The sequence below is a fragment of the Mus caroli genome, chromosome 1 (assembly GCF_900094665.2).
Source record: "Mus caroli chromosome 1, CAROLI_EIJ_v1.1, whole genome shotgun sequence".
Taxonomy (NCBI): Eukaryota; Metazoa; Chordata; class Mammalia; order Rodentia; family Muridae; genus Mus; species Mus caroli.
The window spans coordinates 48,578,123-48,597,752 of NC_034570.1; the positions used below are offsets into that span (position 1 = coordinate 48,578,123).

General features: G+C 42.0%; 1 protein-coding gene across 5 annotated transcripts in view; it reads right to left on the reverse strand.

The window, feature by feature from the left end:
- The window catches only part of Ankrd44 (ankyrin repeat domain 44), a 286,842-nt gene that overhangs the window by 32,942 nt on the left and 234,270 nt on the right, over positions 1-19,630 (reverse strand). For all 5 annotated transcript variants that reach the window (XM_021160936.2, XM_029478049.1, XM_029478052.1 and 2 more), the window contains exon 17: positions 4,348-4,419. In XM_021160936.2, the coding sequence (XP_021016595.1) occupies positions 4,348-4,419 (72 nt within the window). The remainder of the gene's footprint in view (positions 1-4,347; positions 4,420-19,630) is intronic.

Here is a 19,630-nt window from a genome sequence, read left to right on the forward strand (position 1 = left end):
CTCTTCTCTTCCAGGTTTCCAAAATGCCTTTCCAGGCTAGAACCCAGGCTGTGATCTGCTGGCCGGACACAACACAGGTACATCCACACAGGAATCAGACTGTTAGAATTTATTCCCTATGTGAATCCGGTGCTCTTTTGAGAACTGACTTTCCAAACCTTGGCCTCCCACCTTCCACTGTTCTGGTAAATGGTAGTTACTGGATCAGTGGACTGAGAACTCATGACTCCATGCTGAAGGGAAACACGCCCAGCAGAGAGCAGCAGGGTCCAGATACTTTTGTCAAATGCTGACCCCTGCCATTCTGACAAGAATAGTAAACATTTTCATTTCTGTTAACTTAAGTTAGCCTAGGAGAACTCACAATGCATGTAAACAAAGAACAATGGCCAGCACAGTTAGGTTTAGACACAAAAGGGTCAGGAGCAACACCAGGCAGGAAGCAGGACATATTTCTAGAAGGACAGCTGTAATGAAGGCACCATTTGCTGTTTTCAGGTTAAAGTGGCTTAGTATAAAATACAATAGATGCACCCAGCTAGTTAGTGCAGCTTTTCAAATCCAGCTCGGATGGCCTTATACACAAGGAACGTGAAAATACTCAGAATGCTTCAAAAGCCAGATTCACCTGCAGGAAGAATTTTCCTGCCTCCTCATTTGCTTGCAGCTCCTTTTTTTCCCCTTACATTTTTTTTTCAATACAGTATATTTTGAGCATATTTTTCCACTACCCTAACTCCTCCCAGCCTTTCTCACCTCTCTACCCACCCAACTTCATTTTCTTATTTTGTCTCAAAAACAAAAATAAAAAATGAAAATAAAAACAAAAATCCAGTAAGATTTTTTTAAAAGAAAAAAAAAAAAACCAAAAAAACAAAAATCACTGAACAAAACCCACCAATGATGACAATCCCTGGCATTCATTTTGTTTTGGATAGTACCCAGGGAGACTCCAGTGGAGAGAATGATTTTCTTTTTCCCTTTGCCAGCAGGTAAGCATTGAAAATAGCTTCCTAGGTAGGGGTAAATTTCATTATGCTGAGATGTCATTGGAGCATTAAACTTTAAAGTTATTTAAATTATTAATTTAAATTATTTCAAGAAATATCTCATTAGGCAACTTAAATTTATTAATCACGATTAATTCGCTTAAGCCTTTTAAGATGGAAACTATGGGCAAACAAGGAGAAGGAATTTGGGAGCCTAACACATTTCAGGGACACCAGAGGTCCATCTGGAAATCACAACAGCTGGAGCCTCCCATTTACATAACCTCATTTCTTAATTTAATTTTTTCAAGTGGATGAAATGAATATGAAATTCTATGAGCTGATAACCCTGGAGACTCAAATCATTCAGGCAGGAAACAGTAGCTCAAGGCAGGTCAGGTCTCTCTACGGGTCAAGGTTTAGGGGCATCTGGTTCGATTTCCCTGCTAGAATGCTTCCACCCAAGAACAACACGCTCCAGCAAACCCTGCAGAGGGTGATGAGCCCATTTATGTGTGTCTTGAAGAAAATAACTTTAAGTGTTAGCATCTAGACTAGTGCTTCAAATCTTTAACACAGTTCCTCATGCTGTGGTAACCCCCAACCATAAAATTATTTCATTGCTACTTTATAACTGTAATTTTTCTACTGTTATGGTTCCTAATGTAAATATATGATATGCAGAAATACCTGATGTGGGACCCCCCAAAGAGGTGAAGACCCACAGGTTGAGAACTGCTGATGTAGAGAGAAGAGTGAAATAATTCTAGAACAGGTCAGTTGAGATCGTTCTGGGCAAAGTCACTCAACTCTGGCTTTGGCTTCGGTTCTTTTGTAAGTTTGTGATCTTTGAGGCAATTCACGTCACCCTCCTTCATCTCCTCAAATCTCCACAAGTGCTTTCTATTTTTCTCAGAGTAAAAGTCAGAGTTCTTACCAGGGACCAGGAGGTCCCATGAGATGTTGGGGCAGCTGTTCTCCCTGCTCCTTGTGCCCCAACTTGCCCTTGCCACTCTGTTCCCTCTATGGTAGCTACATTGCTGTTCAGTGGACACCTCAAGTCTTCACTTTCTTAAGGGTTTTACCCTTGTGCCCAGAACCTTCCTCTGTCAGATTGCAATGTGAATCGCTCTCAGGCCAGATGTGCAAGGGTAACACTCTGTGCTCTGTAAAAGAGCATTCTACCTGTACCTCAACATTCCATCTCATGGATTCTGTTTTCTTTTCTCTTGTAGCACTTATTGCCGTCTGTCATGCTGTTGCTTGTCTAAGATCTCTCAAGCATGGGGACCTCTCCAAGGACAGAGGCTGTGTTCCTTCTCTGTAATATCTCCTCCTGGCAGGGTGCTTGGCATGGTTCACAGCCAGAGTGTGTGTCACACGGAGGAGAAGACTCATGTGAACACAATGGGGGTGAAGCTGGCTGTTGGCACACTCTAGCCATCAGGCACTCTTCTGATTACTTTACCTGGATTAGCTCAAGCTGTTCCCACGATGGCCCCTGAAGACGTACTGATGCTCCTTTCTTCTGATGATGGGGAAACTGAGACACAAGGCCTTAGGTGCCTGGACAACAATACACAGCTAACAAATAAACCGACCAACTCAAAGGGGTCTTTAAGCTTTAACTAACTGGCTCCCTGTAATTTGCAGTAATGATGAGTTGATCATGTGAATAGTGTACTCTGTCTTCTCAGGCCCCTGCTGGCTGCAGCACTACCAAAGCTCAGTCTTTGCCATGACACTACCACCCTTTTCTATGTGAATGGAGATCCAAAGAGCTCAGGAGTGTAACTGGCATGCTAAGCACAAAGCAAGTAATTTTTGAGAGAAAAAAAAGATGATAGAATTTTTGGACACCTAGAAACTCTCTTCTATGCCACACAATCAGCCCCATGTCCAAAGGGGCAATACCCCTGCGTGGACCCACCAAGGGCAGCTCGGGTTAGCTACCTCGGTGGATACCAAGCTCTGAGGAATCTTTGCTCAGGCACAGCTGACAGCTGCACAGGGATTCTAAAGAGCAGACTTCTCTGCTCCTCCAGCCAACTGCTATGAAGCTTTGTCCACAGGAACACCCACTGTCCACTCTCCTTCTCCACTTAAGTCTACCTCCTTAAACTAAGATGGATGGCTCATTTCACAGCATTCAAAATGTATGTGTGCCTGTGCACTTGTTTATGTGTATAGTGGATGTGCTCTTGGTGGGTGTCTTAGAGGTCCTGAGTGGGCTTCTGTAGGTGTTCTTCTGTATGTGTGGAGACAGGCAGTGGAGGGTGGGCTCCTCTGGTCCTGGACACTCCCTTCTGTAACGGCCTTGTCTCCTCTCACCTTGCATGAATGCCTACCTGTGTCTATTAATGAAACATTCCTCTCTAAAGGCTCACCAGAACACTGAAGAAGTGTTTGGGCATCATATAGGTAAACCTTACCAGTTCAATGTAGACCTGGCCACTTCCCATCCTCCTTGAATCCTGTTCCATTGTATTTACTAAATAAAGATACATCTAATTACCACCTCCACCTCTACCACCAGACCATGACTGAGTGTTCAACTTTCAGCAGCTTGGTGGGCAGGAGAGCTGGCTGTGGCTGGGTATGACTGCCAGGCAGCAGGGGTCTTTCAAACAGCTGCTGATCCCTGAGGGTGAACCAGATACCATTTGAAGCAGGGCTATGGGAGTGATAACTCCCCCAGCCCATTGAAGAGTTTGAGTGTCAAAGCTCTCCCCTTTGATTACTGGGAGGTGAAGTGGAGGCTTTGCTAATAAGGACAATAATGGCTCCTCCAGCTCTCTCAGTGTGAGAACTGGAGCCAGAGCCCTCCTCTGAGGCCCAGTGGCAAATCCAGGAAGAATGACAGAACTGCTATTCTAAACTTGCACCTTCTATTCTCACAGAGTTTTATTTAAAACTCACACATGTTTTAGCTGTGACATTTGAAAATGTGATATTTGATTATTCTTAGGTCTAATGTTTATGTGTTATTCTATAATCATATCTCTCTAGCTGAGATGTTTCCTTTATATAAAAAATGATTAGAGCTTAAGGTGATCAGATCATATATTACATCTTATGTGGTAACAACTTTATGAAGGCTTCATATTTTTATTTGCTTCCATTCTACAGATGAGGACACTGAGGACAGGGTAGGTAACTGTATCTAAGGTCACCAGCTGGGAAGGCAGACGTAGAAGGTGACATAGTCTCTCTCGAAAGCCCATGCTTTCAACCCTCTGCTGCTATCATTAACATTGACCATTGCCTTTTGGGGGCTACATCTTAAGAGCAGGGTAAGTTTTTGGAACTTGTTCTTTATGAGAAAAACAGAGGAACCTTTCCACAGCTGTTCACTTACTGCTAAGTGGAGTGGACTCTTGAGAGCACCGCCATCTGATTCTTCAAAACCAGTGTTGGTTCTTTCCAAAAGCTGTGGCGACAAAAAATGAAAAGCAAGAGTCACTAAGGAACTGTGGTTTCTGGACACTAATGCAGGCATAAATGAGAGAGGAGGCTTCAAACGTTAAGACATTATACAGAGAATCAGCAAACCAAGGTCAGAGATTAAGAGTCACCCACCTCAAACCGACAGGCAAGCCAAGCATTTATGTTTCCACATCAACTTGGCATGTACTAGCTACTTTAAAAAAAAAAAAAGTTTGTACTTGAAAAGATGCTCAGCTTTGCTGGTCCAGAAAAGTAATGTACATTACATCCACTGCACTGAGAGAATTCATTATAATGGAAAATAATAGCAAGTGTTTATTCCATTATCAAACACACATGTACTAGAAATAACGTCGGAAAGACTGGTGGGTCTCCTTATTGAAATGACATGGATTAGAAAAAGAAATAAAACACAGAGACAAACATAAAACACAGAAGCATCTGCAGTGACATCATGAAAACAAAACAGGGTGGTGGATTATGAGGTGGAGGGTTAAGCCACGGTGACAGAAGGCCTCGCCAAGGTGACGTGTAGAGTCTGCGGGCTCTAGAGAGACCATACTGTAACAAGAGAGCACTGGGAGAAGAGCCAATGAAATGTATGGAGTGGACGATATGTTGAATGAGGGGACTGGAGGAACAAGTGTCGCCTGGCGGTTCAGGAGAGTTAGAGGCTAACGGCCGGCTTGTGGACGACTGCGGGAAGGACACATGGGTAAGAGCCTCTTTTACTACTTGTGCATACTTTTCATCCTAGCAACAAATCCCCAATTCATACTTAGATGAGTGAACCATGAGGTACATGTACAGAAATGTGTCCATGTCACAAACATTTAATGAGTGATTACTTCATGCCTAGATGTTGTGCAATGGACTGAAGTTCCAATAGTAAAAGTCAACTTTCTCATGGAGGAAGACACACAATAAGAGTTACAGAGTTCATTATATAGCACACGGTGCTATGAAAACACACTGCAGAGATGGGGTCTAAAGGGCTTGAGGGGGATCATACTGCAACTACAGTGCCCAGGGAAGGCCTCAGCAGACACAACACAGACAGACAGACAGACAGACAGACAGATCGAGATGCCATGATCTGAGAATATATGAAGAGAAACAAAGGGTAGGCTCGCCCCTTCTGATCCTCTTTCTCTTGCCTTCAAATTCTTTTTCACATATGGGGTACATACAAAGGGCATAGCAGTCCAATATCCAGAGCCTGGATGGCTGTGTAGTGATGTCCACACCAGACTTCTGGTGGGTGGGCATGGACTGCCCTATGTGGCATAGGTTAGACAACTCAAAATGACATTTTCTAGATAACACCTTGTCTAGAGCAAGGGCTCAAGACAAGAAATAAGTTCTGGCAATGAAATGCACTAATTGAACTTTGGAAGACAGAAATTGATAGACTAAGCTCCTGTCATTCTGAAGGGGAGCATAGTTGTGGAGTTGTGTTTGCTTGTCTTTCAGCTTCTCATGCAAAGGCCACAGAACAGTGAGAGTAGAGAAGAAAGAGATGATACCAGGAATCCATGATGAGGGCAGGGTGGATCCAGCCAGAAATCTGGATGGCTCTAGAGGCAGAAGTGTCCCTGCATATCAGCAAAGGTGTGTGTCTTTGAGTCAGACACTGTAGTGGTTGCCTTCGGATTCGCTCTCTCCAGTATTATGGGAATGAGGTAGCCACTTGCCAGTACAATACATCAGTTCAGGCTTGTTCCTAGAGGTCCAGCCTAGACTCACTTTCCTAAACATTCTAATAGTCTTGTAACACCCATTAAATAAAAGTCTATCTTTTATTCTTCAGATAGGTATCATGTTTTCATGTCTTGCAAATGAAGCCTACACAAATTTTTATAGAAGTTTTCTATTTTAACTCTTCAGGGGGCAGGGGACAGTGTCTCACTGTATAGTCCTGTCTAGCCTGGAACTCACAGATCTACCTGCTTCTGTCTCTCAGGTGCTGCAATTACATACTGTGTGTGCTATCATACCTAGCAACTGAGGTTTTCTTATTAAGAGTGATAAAGGCAGAGTTTCAGTATTCAAACCCTGAAAGTCAAAATTTCCTAAAAAGAATATCACCCACTTCCGTTCTTGAAATTCCTTAAACTTGTCAAGTGAAACACACATTCCAAAGCCACAAGTGCAAACAACACTCATTTCACTTTAAAACAACAACACCCCACCCAAATGAACACAATGTATTCAGGAAACATCAGACATGCACAATCCAATAGAATTAGAGAACTTCCTCTTTCTGTTTCCCAACCTCTTGTCCTCACAGTGAGTATATGTTGTTACCATGTCACAGTTTTGTCAATTTGACACAAACTTAGATGTGCATAGAAAGAAGGAACCTCACATGGGAAATTGCCTCCATCAGATTGGCTTGTGGACCCCATTTGTGAGGAAATTTTAAGGGTTGCTAATGAGGGCCCAGCCCACTGTGGACAGTACTTTCCCTAGGCAGATGGGTCTGGGTTATGTAAGAAGAATAGCTGAGAAAGCCAGGGAAGCAAGACAGCAAGCAGAGTGCCTTCATGGTCTCTGCTTCCTTCAGTTCCTGCCTTCAAGTTCCTGCTTTGAGTTTCATCAATGATAGACTGTAAAGTGTAAGGTGAAACAAACCCTTTCCTCCTCCAAATTGGCTTTGGTCAGTGTTTTATCACAGAGGAAGCAACCAGACCATATTGTAATCAGTAAAATGACTAAAACAATTCTATTTTAAAACAAGTTCTTAAATTTCCATGTAACCAAAAGAATGATGTCCTCAGATCTTCAGTTGGGTACAGAACACCTTTCCAGAGTCAACATGTATAGGACAGAATGTTATCATTAAGAGACATTGGTAGATTAACTAACAAGTGTAGAGATTAACAGCTCAAAACACACCATTTTAAACTTACAGATACTACACTGGAAGTAACTACATTGGAAATATGATATATTTTGTGTTTGTTCTTCATTGATATGAGAATAGAATCTAGACTTTACACTCAGGATATACTAAAATAATGAAAACAAATTTAATTTTAACTTCAAAGGCACTGATTTAAAACCCCATCTCTCTTATACAGCTGAAATAAAAGGAGTCTTTGCTGCCTGATGGGGCCAGTAAACATCTGTTCTTTGTTTTGCAACATTATCACCTACAAGACTTCCTGGAATTGACAGTGTGTACCAGCTCCAAATCCTGTCCTAGAATGAACCCGTAACCAAAGGAACACGGAACTATTTCCCCCACTTTTACAAACACGATGAACAGGGGCAGGAAAACATGTCTCGAATACACAGATTAGGTATGTCCCTGTGATGTTTATTCTGGAATAAGATTTTCCCACACACATAGTTTGATCATTCTACCGGCACGTGAGGCCTTATTTCACTCAGTCAGCAAATACTGGTGGGAGGAGGCACCAGAACTCAGTCTGTGCAGTGAGCAGCTGTGGTTGCTGACCTGATAGAACTTGGAGGCTCTCAGAAAACCCAGAACTGTTAGCAGGTAAACCAGGAGGGAGTGAGGTGGCACGGGACCTGTACAGAGACCATTTAGGAGCCCAATAAGTACCTAATATAAAACCTATTATAAAAGTCAGAGAGAATAAAACCCAGCCTAAGGTCTGAACAGTAGGAGCAATCCAGATTGAGAAAGAAAGAATGTTCAAGCAGCAGAAAGCAGACATGAGAATAGGGAGCATGCCATGCAGGTGAAAGACAGGCAATAACCTCAAGTGTCAGGTCACTCCTTCTATCTCGGCTGAGACAGAGTCTATCTGTTGCTTGTGCTGCATGTGCCTGGCTGGCTTGTGAGCTGATGGTGATCCTCCTGTCTCCACTCCCATCTTGCTACGGAGATTGCAGATGTGCTCTGCTGGGTCTGACTTTTACACAGGTTCTGGGGATTCAAATTCAGGTTGACATGTTTGTGAACTATCTTCTCAGCTTCTAGGTCATTTTCAGAGTATTTGAGGACATTATTTTTAAATGTAGATTTAGAATAAGGACACTATTCAGTCAATAAAATGATGTAGGTAGGGAAGAACCATAATTATGATCACATTCTAGGCTTTTTTGATTAAAAAAAAAAGCCATTCTGGGTACAATGTGAACAATAACTGTAGTGATGCTGGGGGGAGGGGGGAGAGATTCAACCCTAGAAATGGGGAGCCAGTTATATTCCCACTCTGGAATTTCTAAATCATAACTTAAGTTGGAAAGAACCAATATTCTCAAATTAAGGTTTTTCCTTAATTTGAGAATATTGGTTCTTTCAATATTCAACAGAAACAAAAGGAAGCAGAAGTCTCATTTGTTCCTTTGTGAGCAGAATCCATTCAATAATTATTTGTTGAGGATTGTGCTAGGCTCTGAGATCACAGCTCTGATCAAAGACTCTACCCATACAGCACTAAGGATCTAGAAAGTAGAATATACGTGCTTCATTGGTTGAACGTCAGAGAGCATGGGATGATTACAATCAGGGATGACATCCAGCTTACCAGCGTTGGTGATAGAAGAGCTGGTAACAGAAGAAAGAACAAGCAAGGTCATAGAAGAGACCTGTGCAGTGAACTAGGGTTTGAATAATAGTGAGGCTATTCAGTGGGATATGTTTAATTGAATGCAGTGTTTCTCACCCCTCCTAATGCTGCGACCCTTTAATACAGCCCCTCATGTTGTGGTGACGCTCACTAGAAAATTACTTTTGTTGCTACTTCATAGCTGTAATTTTGCTACTGTTATGAACTGTAATGTGGATATCTGTGTTCTCTAGTGGTCTTAGGAAACCCCTATGAGACATCCAAACCCAAAGGGGTCATGACCACTGGTTTCATGGCCGGCTGAATATAAAAGTATGCAGCTCAGAATAGAGATCTTGTTTAAAGTGTCCTTGTATATGAGGTTGTTTGAGAAGAATGTGCAGTGAGAAAAGGCAGAGGGATTTGGGCTGTATCACATATCATATATCAACCACAGGGAATAGGGCAGAGATTCCATGCATCTCTGACACTATATGTTGCATTAACCCCTCCCTGGAGGCATATGTGGGCCAGATAGAATCAGAGTACTCATACCACAATTCATGATATGGCTTGTAGCTTGCAATAGGTTTGGAAAATAACGTTGCCCTACGGAGATCAGCCTCAGACTACTTTGTCAAAACCAGAAACGGAATGGCTCCTAAGCGAGGCAACCCAATCACAAAAGAACNCACATGATATGTACTTATTGATAAGTGGATATTAGCCCAGAACCTCAGAATAGCCAAGACACAATTTGCAAACATATGAAACTCAAAAAGAAGACAAAAGTGTGGACACTTTGATCCTTCTTAGAAGGGGGAACAAAATACCCATGGAAGGAGTTACAGAGACAAAGTTAGGAGCAGAGACTGAAGGAATGACCATCCAGAGACTGCCCCAACTGGGGATCCATCCCATAAACCACCACCAAACCCAGACACTATTGTGGATAGTTGTGGAGCTTGTTGACAGGAGCCTGATATAGCTGTCTCCTGAGAGGCTCTGCCAGTGCCTGGCAAATACACACGTGGATGCTCACAGCCATCCATTGGATGGAGCACAGGGTCCCCAATGAAAGAGCTACAGAAAGCACCCAAGGAGCTTAAGGGGTTTGCGGCCCCATAGGAGGAACAACAATATGAACTAACCAGTACCCCAGAGCTCCCTGGGACTAAACCACCAATCAAAGAAAACACATGGAGGGACTCGTGGCTCTAGCTGCATATGTAGCAGAGGATGGCCTAGTAGGTCATCAATGGGAGGAGAGGCCCTTGGTCCTGTGAAGGTTCTATGCCCCAGTATAGGGGAATGCTAGGGCCAAAAAGTGGGAGTCGGTAGGTTAGGGAGCAGGAGTGGGGGAGTGGATAGGGGGATTTTCAGAAGGGGAACTAGGAAAGAGGATAACATTTGAAATGTAAATAAAGAAAATATCTAGTAAAAAAAATAGAACACACACACACACACACACACACACACACACACACACGAATGAATACAATGGAATGGCTCTTCCACAGACTAGTTTAGGTAAAACATGCCAAAAACACATGCCAAAGAGCAGTTTGCAGGATGTAGTGAGTACAGAGATCTTGGAGTTACAAATCAGGGGATATGACTACATATCTGACAGAAAGACTATCAGTTTAACTTTCCCTTAAGTATACTTCCAATTAACATGCTTATCCAAATTCACACAGTCCATGCATTCATAATGAACTATACCCAGACCTAATGTCATCAATCCAATATGTACATACCCAACGTGATGCCAAAGACTTTTATGGACTCGATAAAATGTGTTCCCATCCTGAGGATTGCCTTAATAAAACCATCTTGTAGACTATTTCGTGTATCTCTTGCTACCTTTAAAATTCTGAAGTTCATTCTCTTCTCAACTGAGCAATCAACTATAAAGTCTCTACATAAAAAAATAACCCAGCTTAGTCCTTTTTTTTTTTTTTTTTTTTTTGCTTTGTCCAACCAGCATCAGTTTGCCAAGACTCTTTTTTTTGGGTACAGAAACCCAGAAGATTTAGTATTACAGCCACTCCCAAGTCCCACAGACAGGTACAGATGAGGCGATGAGTAGAAAGGAGACAGAATAAGCAAATTCACTTTCCAACCATCTTGATCATAGGTTGGCTCATAGGACTATGTGGAAGCTGGTTCGGCGGCTAGATTTTGCTGTTGCAGTTGTTGGGGGATAGCTTCCTGTTTCCCAGGCTGGTTCTGAGCCCATGGGCTCAAGCCTTGACTGCTGGGACTGCAGAGTGACTCCACCCCTGACCTTCAGCATCTTGTTCAGCCAGGGAAGACAGATGGCTGTATTTAAGCTTACACAATTTTCAGCACATTTTTTTTTTAACCTAGAGGCATTTCCCCAGGACTAGGAGGCTCACTCAAAGAGCAGCTTAATGTCTTAGAAGACAGCAGATGGAACAAGCAGAGTTTGAACCCTCTTTTACAAAGTGCATTTGTGATAAAATAAAGGATAAATATGAACTTCAGTGGTAGGCTGGAGGGTTGCTAGGCCAGTGCAGCAACCATCTCATTGAACTCTGTGAGGAACGCATAAATATTGCACTTGATCTGGAAACCCAAGCTTTATAAATAGTATAAGCTCTCTCTATTTGAAAACATGGCAGTGAAAAATTTAGGGATCCCAAGGGCCTCAGGCTGAGTAAACTAGTTCTTAAATGTTCTGTTTAAGAAAACAGAATGAGTGTGGTTCAGACTGTGAAAACAGGAAAGTCTGGCTAATGGATCTGAGAACGAACCCTGCTCTGCCTGTTTCTGGTTAGACTCTGACACCATACTTAGTGTCCATGAATAGGAGGGCAGGGGGGAGTTAGAGAACATTCAGACATGCCCACAGGGACTAAGACAAGAGGAGTTTTGGAGATGGAGTCCTTGATATTTTAGCAGTAAGAACCTGCTCAGACTATGAAGGGCTCGGCACAGGAAAAGAATCCTGGGAAGTTGGCACCTCTGCCAAAAGTCCTATTTCATATTCCACTTGTTTATGCCTAAGAATGAAATGCTTCTTGGGCAACCCCAAGAACATACCTTAGCTTCTCAGCTTGTGTGTGTGTGTGTGTGTGTGTGTGTGTGTGAGAGAGAGAGAGAGAGAGAGAGAGAGAGAGAGAGAGAGAGAGAGAGAGAAGCAATGAATAGATCCACCTATTAAAGAGACTGAGCCAGCTGGTCTCAAACCACCCCATTGTGCCAATACCACCTTTCCTTCAAAATTCCTTTGAAATGCAAAGACTGGTCACCAAAGCTATAGCTAGCTTTCTTAACAGTGACCAATATCCCACTTTTTATGGGCCCTGCAAAAGGAAAATAACACCTCAAATCGGCAGAAACAGTTTTAAGAGAGCCTTGTTCACATTCGCAAGAGGTGATGTGGATAGTTTTTGGTCATTTAATGGATGATGTATGTTTGTCATCATTTAAGGAGCGTGGTTACAAGTTGCTATAATCTTGATCAGGGAAGAAGCAAAATGAAGGAGGTTAGACTCAGGGATTTCTTTCTCTCTTTTTTCTTTCCTCTATCCTTCTTTCTCTCCTATTTAGTGTTAAGGGGAACAAGGGGAGAAGGGATGAAAAGGAAACAGAGGGTATAGTGTATAATATAGGAGTAATAGGAATAAAGGGTAGATTATTTAATCTACTCTTGAACTATAGAGCTAATACTAGCCAAAAATCTCACATTGGTCTATATCTTTGTATATTGTTACAAAATTAAGGTTATATTTGGTTACAACATACTATGTATCAACTCATTTTAGGTATTGTACCTATATAATTCTGAAAAATGCAATGTGAAGTTCTAGTCATTTGAAAGCTGCTACTACAAACTGTTTAGGATACTTAAGAAACACAAGTTAATTGTCAATCCATCAAACTTATGGTCATGTTAGATAATGGTCTAGGTTGTTACAGAAATAGCTTTCCTAGGTAGAATGGATAGTTAGCTTTCAGGAGATCCCAGAGGCCTTTTAATATCAGAACTAATATGACAAGCCATAGTGACATCTGTGGGCACCTGGCTCTCTGCTCACTGCAAATGCTCATCCCAACCCTGAACAAACAGCTTCCCCATGCTGCTGCCCGCATCAAGAACAGCACGGACTATCTTCTCACTATTCTGCTCACATCCCTTCACAGGAAAAAGATACTCCCAGGAACTCATTAATTCTAGAAAGGTATGAATTTAATGCACTTTCATTTCTCTCTCCACTCACTCCCCCTACCCTAAATTCCCAAAATAAGGAACCATTAACTCTCTTCACGTGTGTAAATCAAGCACTATGCTACATTAAGAGGCGATAACACAGATCGAGGAGGGTGCTGTTGGAAGCTTGGCTGGATTACAGTTCCATTTCCTCTTAGGAGTTGATTGTGATGACTGCTTATCTCCTCCCTCCAGTGTGTGCTCAGTTCCTGTTGATTTCCTTGCCAATTAAAAGGCATAAGAGCCTGTACTTCGTGTAAAGAAAGGCTAATCAAACTTACAGTGATGGAAAAAGCCAGTGCAAGATGCCAACTGCATGAAAACTGTCCTGCTCTGAAAATGTTAAGAGATTTTGACCCAGTAAAAAGCCACTTCAGACCCTGCATCCCAAGAAAGATTTATGTTCACAGCTATTCAGTAGTCACAGTATAAACTAAATTATGGAACTATGGCTAAATTGTGGACTTCTAATAACTGAATATGACTTATTCATTTGCATATTGACCAAGAGTTATTAGCATCACTGAAAAAAGACTGTCATAATATTTTATGGGGAAAAAACAGTGCATAAGATTGTATGATCCATATCACATGTGTGTGTGTGTGTGTGTGTGTGTGTGTGTGTGCGTGTGCGTGTGTGTGTAAAATGTGAAGGGAATCTACCAAAAGGTTAACAATGATAAGAAGAGGGTCACAACTAAGGGTGTATTCATTTCCTGTTCCCACTTTCTCACATTCTAAACTTCCTTCAGGAATAAACATTGTTATCATAAAAAAAAAGAGAGATTTCTATTTAAAACTTAGATGGATAAACTGGGTGACTTCTGACGTTTCTTTGGCTGTCTTCTACATTATATCCAGTCTGATTTGTAAAGCAATACCAGCCAGTTTTGTTGTTGGCAGAGTTGAATTTGTTACTTTTTCTTGTTGCTTTGACAAGATACCTGAATAAAAAAAGAAACTTACAAGAGGAAACCTTTGCTTTGGCTGACAGTTTAAGAAAGGGTATAAGTCATCATGGTGGGCAGACCTAGAGGCAGGAGCACAAGGCATGCTGGTCACATTGTGTGGACAGTCAGGAAGTAGGGAGATGAAAGCTGGCCTTCTGGTGTCTTCTCCTTTTTATAAAGATTGGGATACAATCCATGAAGGTCCCACCCACACTGTGCAAGGGACTTCTCAACTCAGCCAAACCTCTCTGGACTTTTTCACAGACACATCCAAAAGTTTGTTCCCTGCATAATTCTGTTTCCTATAAAGCTGACAGTGAAGATTAACTATCAGAGAATACACTCTTTATTTAAGCTTTATGAGTGGAACCAACCATCTATACTGTGGACCACAACTACTAGTAAATTCTAGAAATACTAGCCCTGATAAAAAGTGAGTGGGTGCCTTGGTTGCTGGCACAGCAAAAACCTTCCTAGAGAACCCTTCCTACCTACTTAGGACATGGTCATGAATGTGTACAAGTCCACTCTGATAATGGCAACATTTACTACAAGGAAATGTCAGTATAGAAAAAAGCTCTGCTATTCCTGATGTTTCTAAAAAAGGAACAAATGCAAATCATATCTATTAATCTCTTGAATCTTGAGAGCATTTCAAAGTTAACGTCACCCTTTTCTATTAGTAAGTTGAACATATTGTATTCTACCTGTGAAAAAGGCATCTCATGTTTTTTTTTAATTCTTTTTCCTATGCATTCTTGTGTTACATGTATGCATGTGTGGTATGTGTGGTGTGTGTGTGTGTGTGTGTGAGTGTGTGTGTGTGTGTGTGTGTGCGTGTGTTATGTAGGGGCAAAAGAGGAAAAACAGAAGTCAGTGCTAATTAGCCAACAAACACTGGTAACAAGAGTTTACGATTCAAAACAACAGGGTAGATATCAAAGGCAACTGATAGATGCCCCACTGTTAAGAGGAACATTGGTGCTCTATCTCAGGGTTCCCCATATGCTAGGCATGCACTTACCACTGACATATGCCCCAGATGTTCAAACTTGTACATAAGACAACTTGGAAAGTTCCATATCTTTTCAAAAGTACTAACATGCCTAGCCTACCATTCATTTGATAGTCTAATGCTAATTAAAGGCTGATTCTCTGCAAAGTTACATATTAACTTGTAGATTTGTTCCTAGCAGAGATACAAACTATCCCTAGCTGTTAGGAAAGAAAACCCAGGGGTTACCTTGTTTCCTTTGGGATATTAACTAGTTTAATGTGTAGCCTCCTGGTCCCATCCCACCACTGCATTAACTGATGTTTCTCAAATGGTCCTTAGGTGAGCTTTGCATCTTATTCATTCTTTCACTACTTAATGAGAATTCTTTTTAAATCTTTAATAGATTCTCCTTCTCTCTTTGTAAGTGAGCTGTGCTTTGCATTCTTTTGAAAAGTATACTTTGGTTCTATTCACCAGCCCAACCCTAACATACATCCTCAAAAGTCTTACAATCTTTTAAAAAAGATGTATGTATGTATGTATGTATGTATGTATGTATGTATGAACATTTCCCTGAATTTATATCTTTACACCATGTGTGTGCAATTTCTGAGGAGGCCTGAAGAGGGCATTAGATCCTCTGACTAAAGTGAGGTTGGTTGTGACCCATCATGTGAGTGCCTTGAACCAAACCCAGGGCCAAACCAAAACCAAACAAGAGCAACAAGTACTTTTTTTTTTCTTTTTTCTTTTAAATTAGATATTTTCTTCATTTACGTTTCAAATGTTATCTCCCTTCCCTGGTTTCCTCTCTGAAAGTCCCCTATACCCTCCCCCCTCCCCCTGCTCCCTAACCCACCCACTCCTGCTTCCTAGCCCTGGCATTCCCTTATACTGGGGCATAGAATCTTGCTGTAGTAAAGTGACCTATAAACACATTCAGCATGTTCATTTGCTGTTGTACTGCTGTGTGTTTGGTTTTATATGTAGAAAAACAAGTCACGTAAGCTTTTGTGAACTTGGACTATTCCTACCTGGAGACAAATTAAACAAACATTATCTGGAAAAAAAAAAAAAAGAATCTTCACAAGACCAAGGGCCTCTCCTCCCACTGATGACCAACTTGGCCATCTTCTGCTAAATATGCAACTAGAGACACGAGCTCTGGGGGTATTGGTTAGTTCATATTGTTGTTCCTCCTATGGTGCTGCAGACCCCTTCAGCTCCTTGGGTACTTTCTCTAGCTCCTTCATTGGAGGCCCTGTGTTCCATCCAATAGATGACTATGAGCATCCACTTCTGTATTTGCCAGGCACTGGCATAGCCTCACAAGAGACAGCTATATGAGGGTCCTGTCAGCAAAATCTTGTTGGAATCTGCCATAGTGTCTGGGTTTGGTGGTTGGTTATGGGATGGATCCCTGGGTGGGGCAGTCTCTGGATGGTCCTTCCTTCAGTCTCAGCTCTGAACTTTGTCTCTGAAACTCCTTCCATGGGTATTTTGTTTCCCCTTCTAAGAAGGAATGAAATATCCATACTTTTGTCTTCCTTCTTCTTCTTGAGTTTCATGTGTTTTGCAAATTGGACATAGTACTACCAGAAGATCCAGCAATACCTCTCCTGGGCATATATCCAGAAGATGTTCCAACTAGTAATAAGAACACATGCTCCACTATGTTCATAGCAGCCTTATTTATAATAGCCAGAAGCTGGAAAGAACCCAGATGTCCCTCAACAGAGGAATGGATACAGAAAATGTGGTACATTTACACAATGGAGTACTCCTCAGCTATTAAAAAGAATGAATTTATGAAATTCCTAGGCAAATGGATGGATCTGGAAGGTATCATCCTGAGTGAGGTAACCCAATCACAAAAGAACACACATGATATGCACTCACTGATACGTGGATATTAGCCCAGAAACTTAGAATACCCAAGATGCAACAAGTGCTCTTAACCACTGAGCCATCTCTGCAGTGCCTGATCAGTATTCTTGGGAGATGCCCATACCAGTCTCTCCTCACCATCCCATGATCAATTCTTTTCTCAGGAACTTTGAAACAACTTACTTAGGTAAGTCTCTCCCTTTGTGAGGAGCTTGCCAGATAAGGAACAGAGCAGACAGAGGTGTGCAGTCATGAGATCAGGAAACAATCACACTGGGTTCCCAGCCAGCTCTTTTTGACTCTGAGGTGCAATGCACAGCAACCTTGCCCTTATAGTAGTAAGGACCATTTCTCACAGGAACCCTCCTTTCTGCCCCACCCCTGATTTCTCTGGCTTCTCCTCTGCAGAGAGATTCCTTTGACAGATGTCAAAGGAACCCCTGGGCTCTCCCTGTGGCTTGGCTCTAACATCTAGAAATGCCCAGCCTTTGTCATAGCAATATGAGGATGCCATCTACTGATGTGTTGGGTTTTGTTCATAGCTATGCTGGGACACATGTGTCCTGCAGGCTGCAGGTTGGACATAACTACCAGTGGGTTGTCGAGCCAACAGAAGACGTGATTTTTACTTGATCACCTTTCTCCCTGTAACCAGAAGGACTGCCATCTACTTCATTTTTTTTTCCAGTGTTAGTTTTGCACAGCACACATTGAGTGGGAACTCACACTGTTCCTGTGTCGCTTTTGCTGACTTCTTTCCTATCTCAAATCTTTAGCAGGAACAAGGGACTTCACCCCTGCCAGAAGCCTTCAGGATTTAAGGCTAAAGCCCAATAAATGGACCCCCCATCTCTCTTGCATTCTTTTCAAAACTTAAGCTCAGTGCAGGAGAAAAAGGAACACTATTAAAACAACAATAAAAACAACAACACAGCAGCTTACCTAGCCCAAAGCAAGAGCACACTAACCGAAAAGCTAGTGCAAAGGGCTCTTTCTTTCAAAGTTCATAACATTTCACCTCATTAAGTCATGCTTTCATTTACATAAGATGGCTGCTATTTCAAGGGCATAGTGACGAGGAAAATAGTTTTGGATTTTAAAAAGATGAAATACACACAAAAAAATTATACCACTTTCATCTTCTTGTCACATCATGAAACCATGATGTTCCAAAAACTAACTTTGTTTGCCTGTCAATGTAAAAAGTGGTTTATTCTGTGGGTTCCTTCACAGTGGGCCTCACTCTTGCCACACAATCTGGCCTAAGTGTTACATGTTTCCTTCGTTGGAGGGTGTACCAGGAGCCAGCCTGTGGGCTTAAGTTTTGGCATCTCTAACCCTCCTGGATTTGTTTCCTTGGATGTGCTAAGACCATCCTCCCCATGAGCCCTAACTGACTCATTCTTTCGTTTCCTATGTATTGCTAAATGGGAAGCAAGCTTCCTTCTCAAGAACAGAAGGAAAGAAGGAAAGGAAAGGAAAGGAAAGGAAAGGAAAGGAAAGGAAAGGAAAGGAAAGGAAAGGAAAGGAAAAAGGAAAAAGGAAAAAGGAAAGGAAAGGAAAGGAAAGGAAAGGAAAGGAAAGGAAAGGAAAGGAAAGGAAAGGAAAGGAAAGGAAAGGAAAGGAGGGAGGGAGGAAGGAAGGAAGGAAGGAAGGAAGGAAGGAAGGAAGGAAGGAAGCGCATTATTTCTAAGTCTCTCTCAATTCTCATTTCTTTCAATTTACTCTCCCATTCTCCAGTTCCCCCTTTATTACCAAAAAGCAAAACAAAAATCTGCCCTCATATAGAAACATTTTCAGTCTCTGGTGGGAAGATACAAATCCTGCTTCCAAATATCAGCCCCCATGCCACATCTAATTGGAGACCAAACATCCAGAAAGCTCCTGGATAGTGCATGAGTTGTAATGAGCAGTGATATCATGTCTCTGCCAGGCGCTGTTTGGGTATGTGGGAATTTTGAAAGTTGTTGTCTTAGTCACTATCCTGGTGCGGAGGAGAGACACCTTGGCCAAGGAAACTCATATAAATGAAAGCACTTAACTGGTGTTTGGCTTACAGTTTCAGAGGTTTAGTCCATTATCATCATGGCAGGGAGCATGGCATTAGGCAGGCAGGCAGGCAGGCACAGTGTTGGAGATGTAGTTGAGATGCTACACGCTCGCTTGCCTGGCAAAAGCTTGGGCCTGGTACGGGCTTTTGACTTCTCAAAGCCAACCTTAGTGACACACTTTCTCCAACAAAGTCACACCTCCTAGTCCTTCTAATCCTTTTCACATAGCACCATCACAGTTGTGCTCAGCTGAGGGCCAGAATGGCATCTTAAGCAGTGTACCTGACATAGAACACTACAATAAATGCACGCGGGGATTGTGATTAAAAACTGCACGGTACTCGTATATCGACAGACAGGTAGATCAATGGAATAGAACTGAAAACCCAGAGATGAACCCACACACCTATGGTCACTTGATCTTTGACAAGGAAGCTAAAACTACCAGTGGAAAAAAAGACAGCATTTTCAACAAATGGTGCTGGCACAACTGGCAGTTATCACGTAGAAGAATGTGAATTAATCCATTCTTATCTCCTTGTA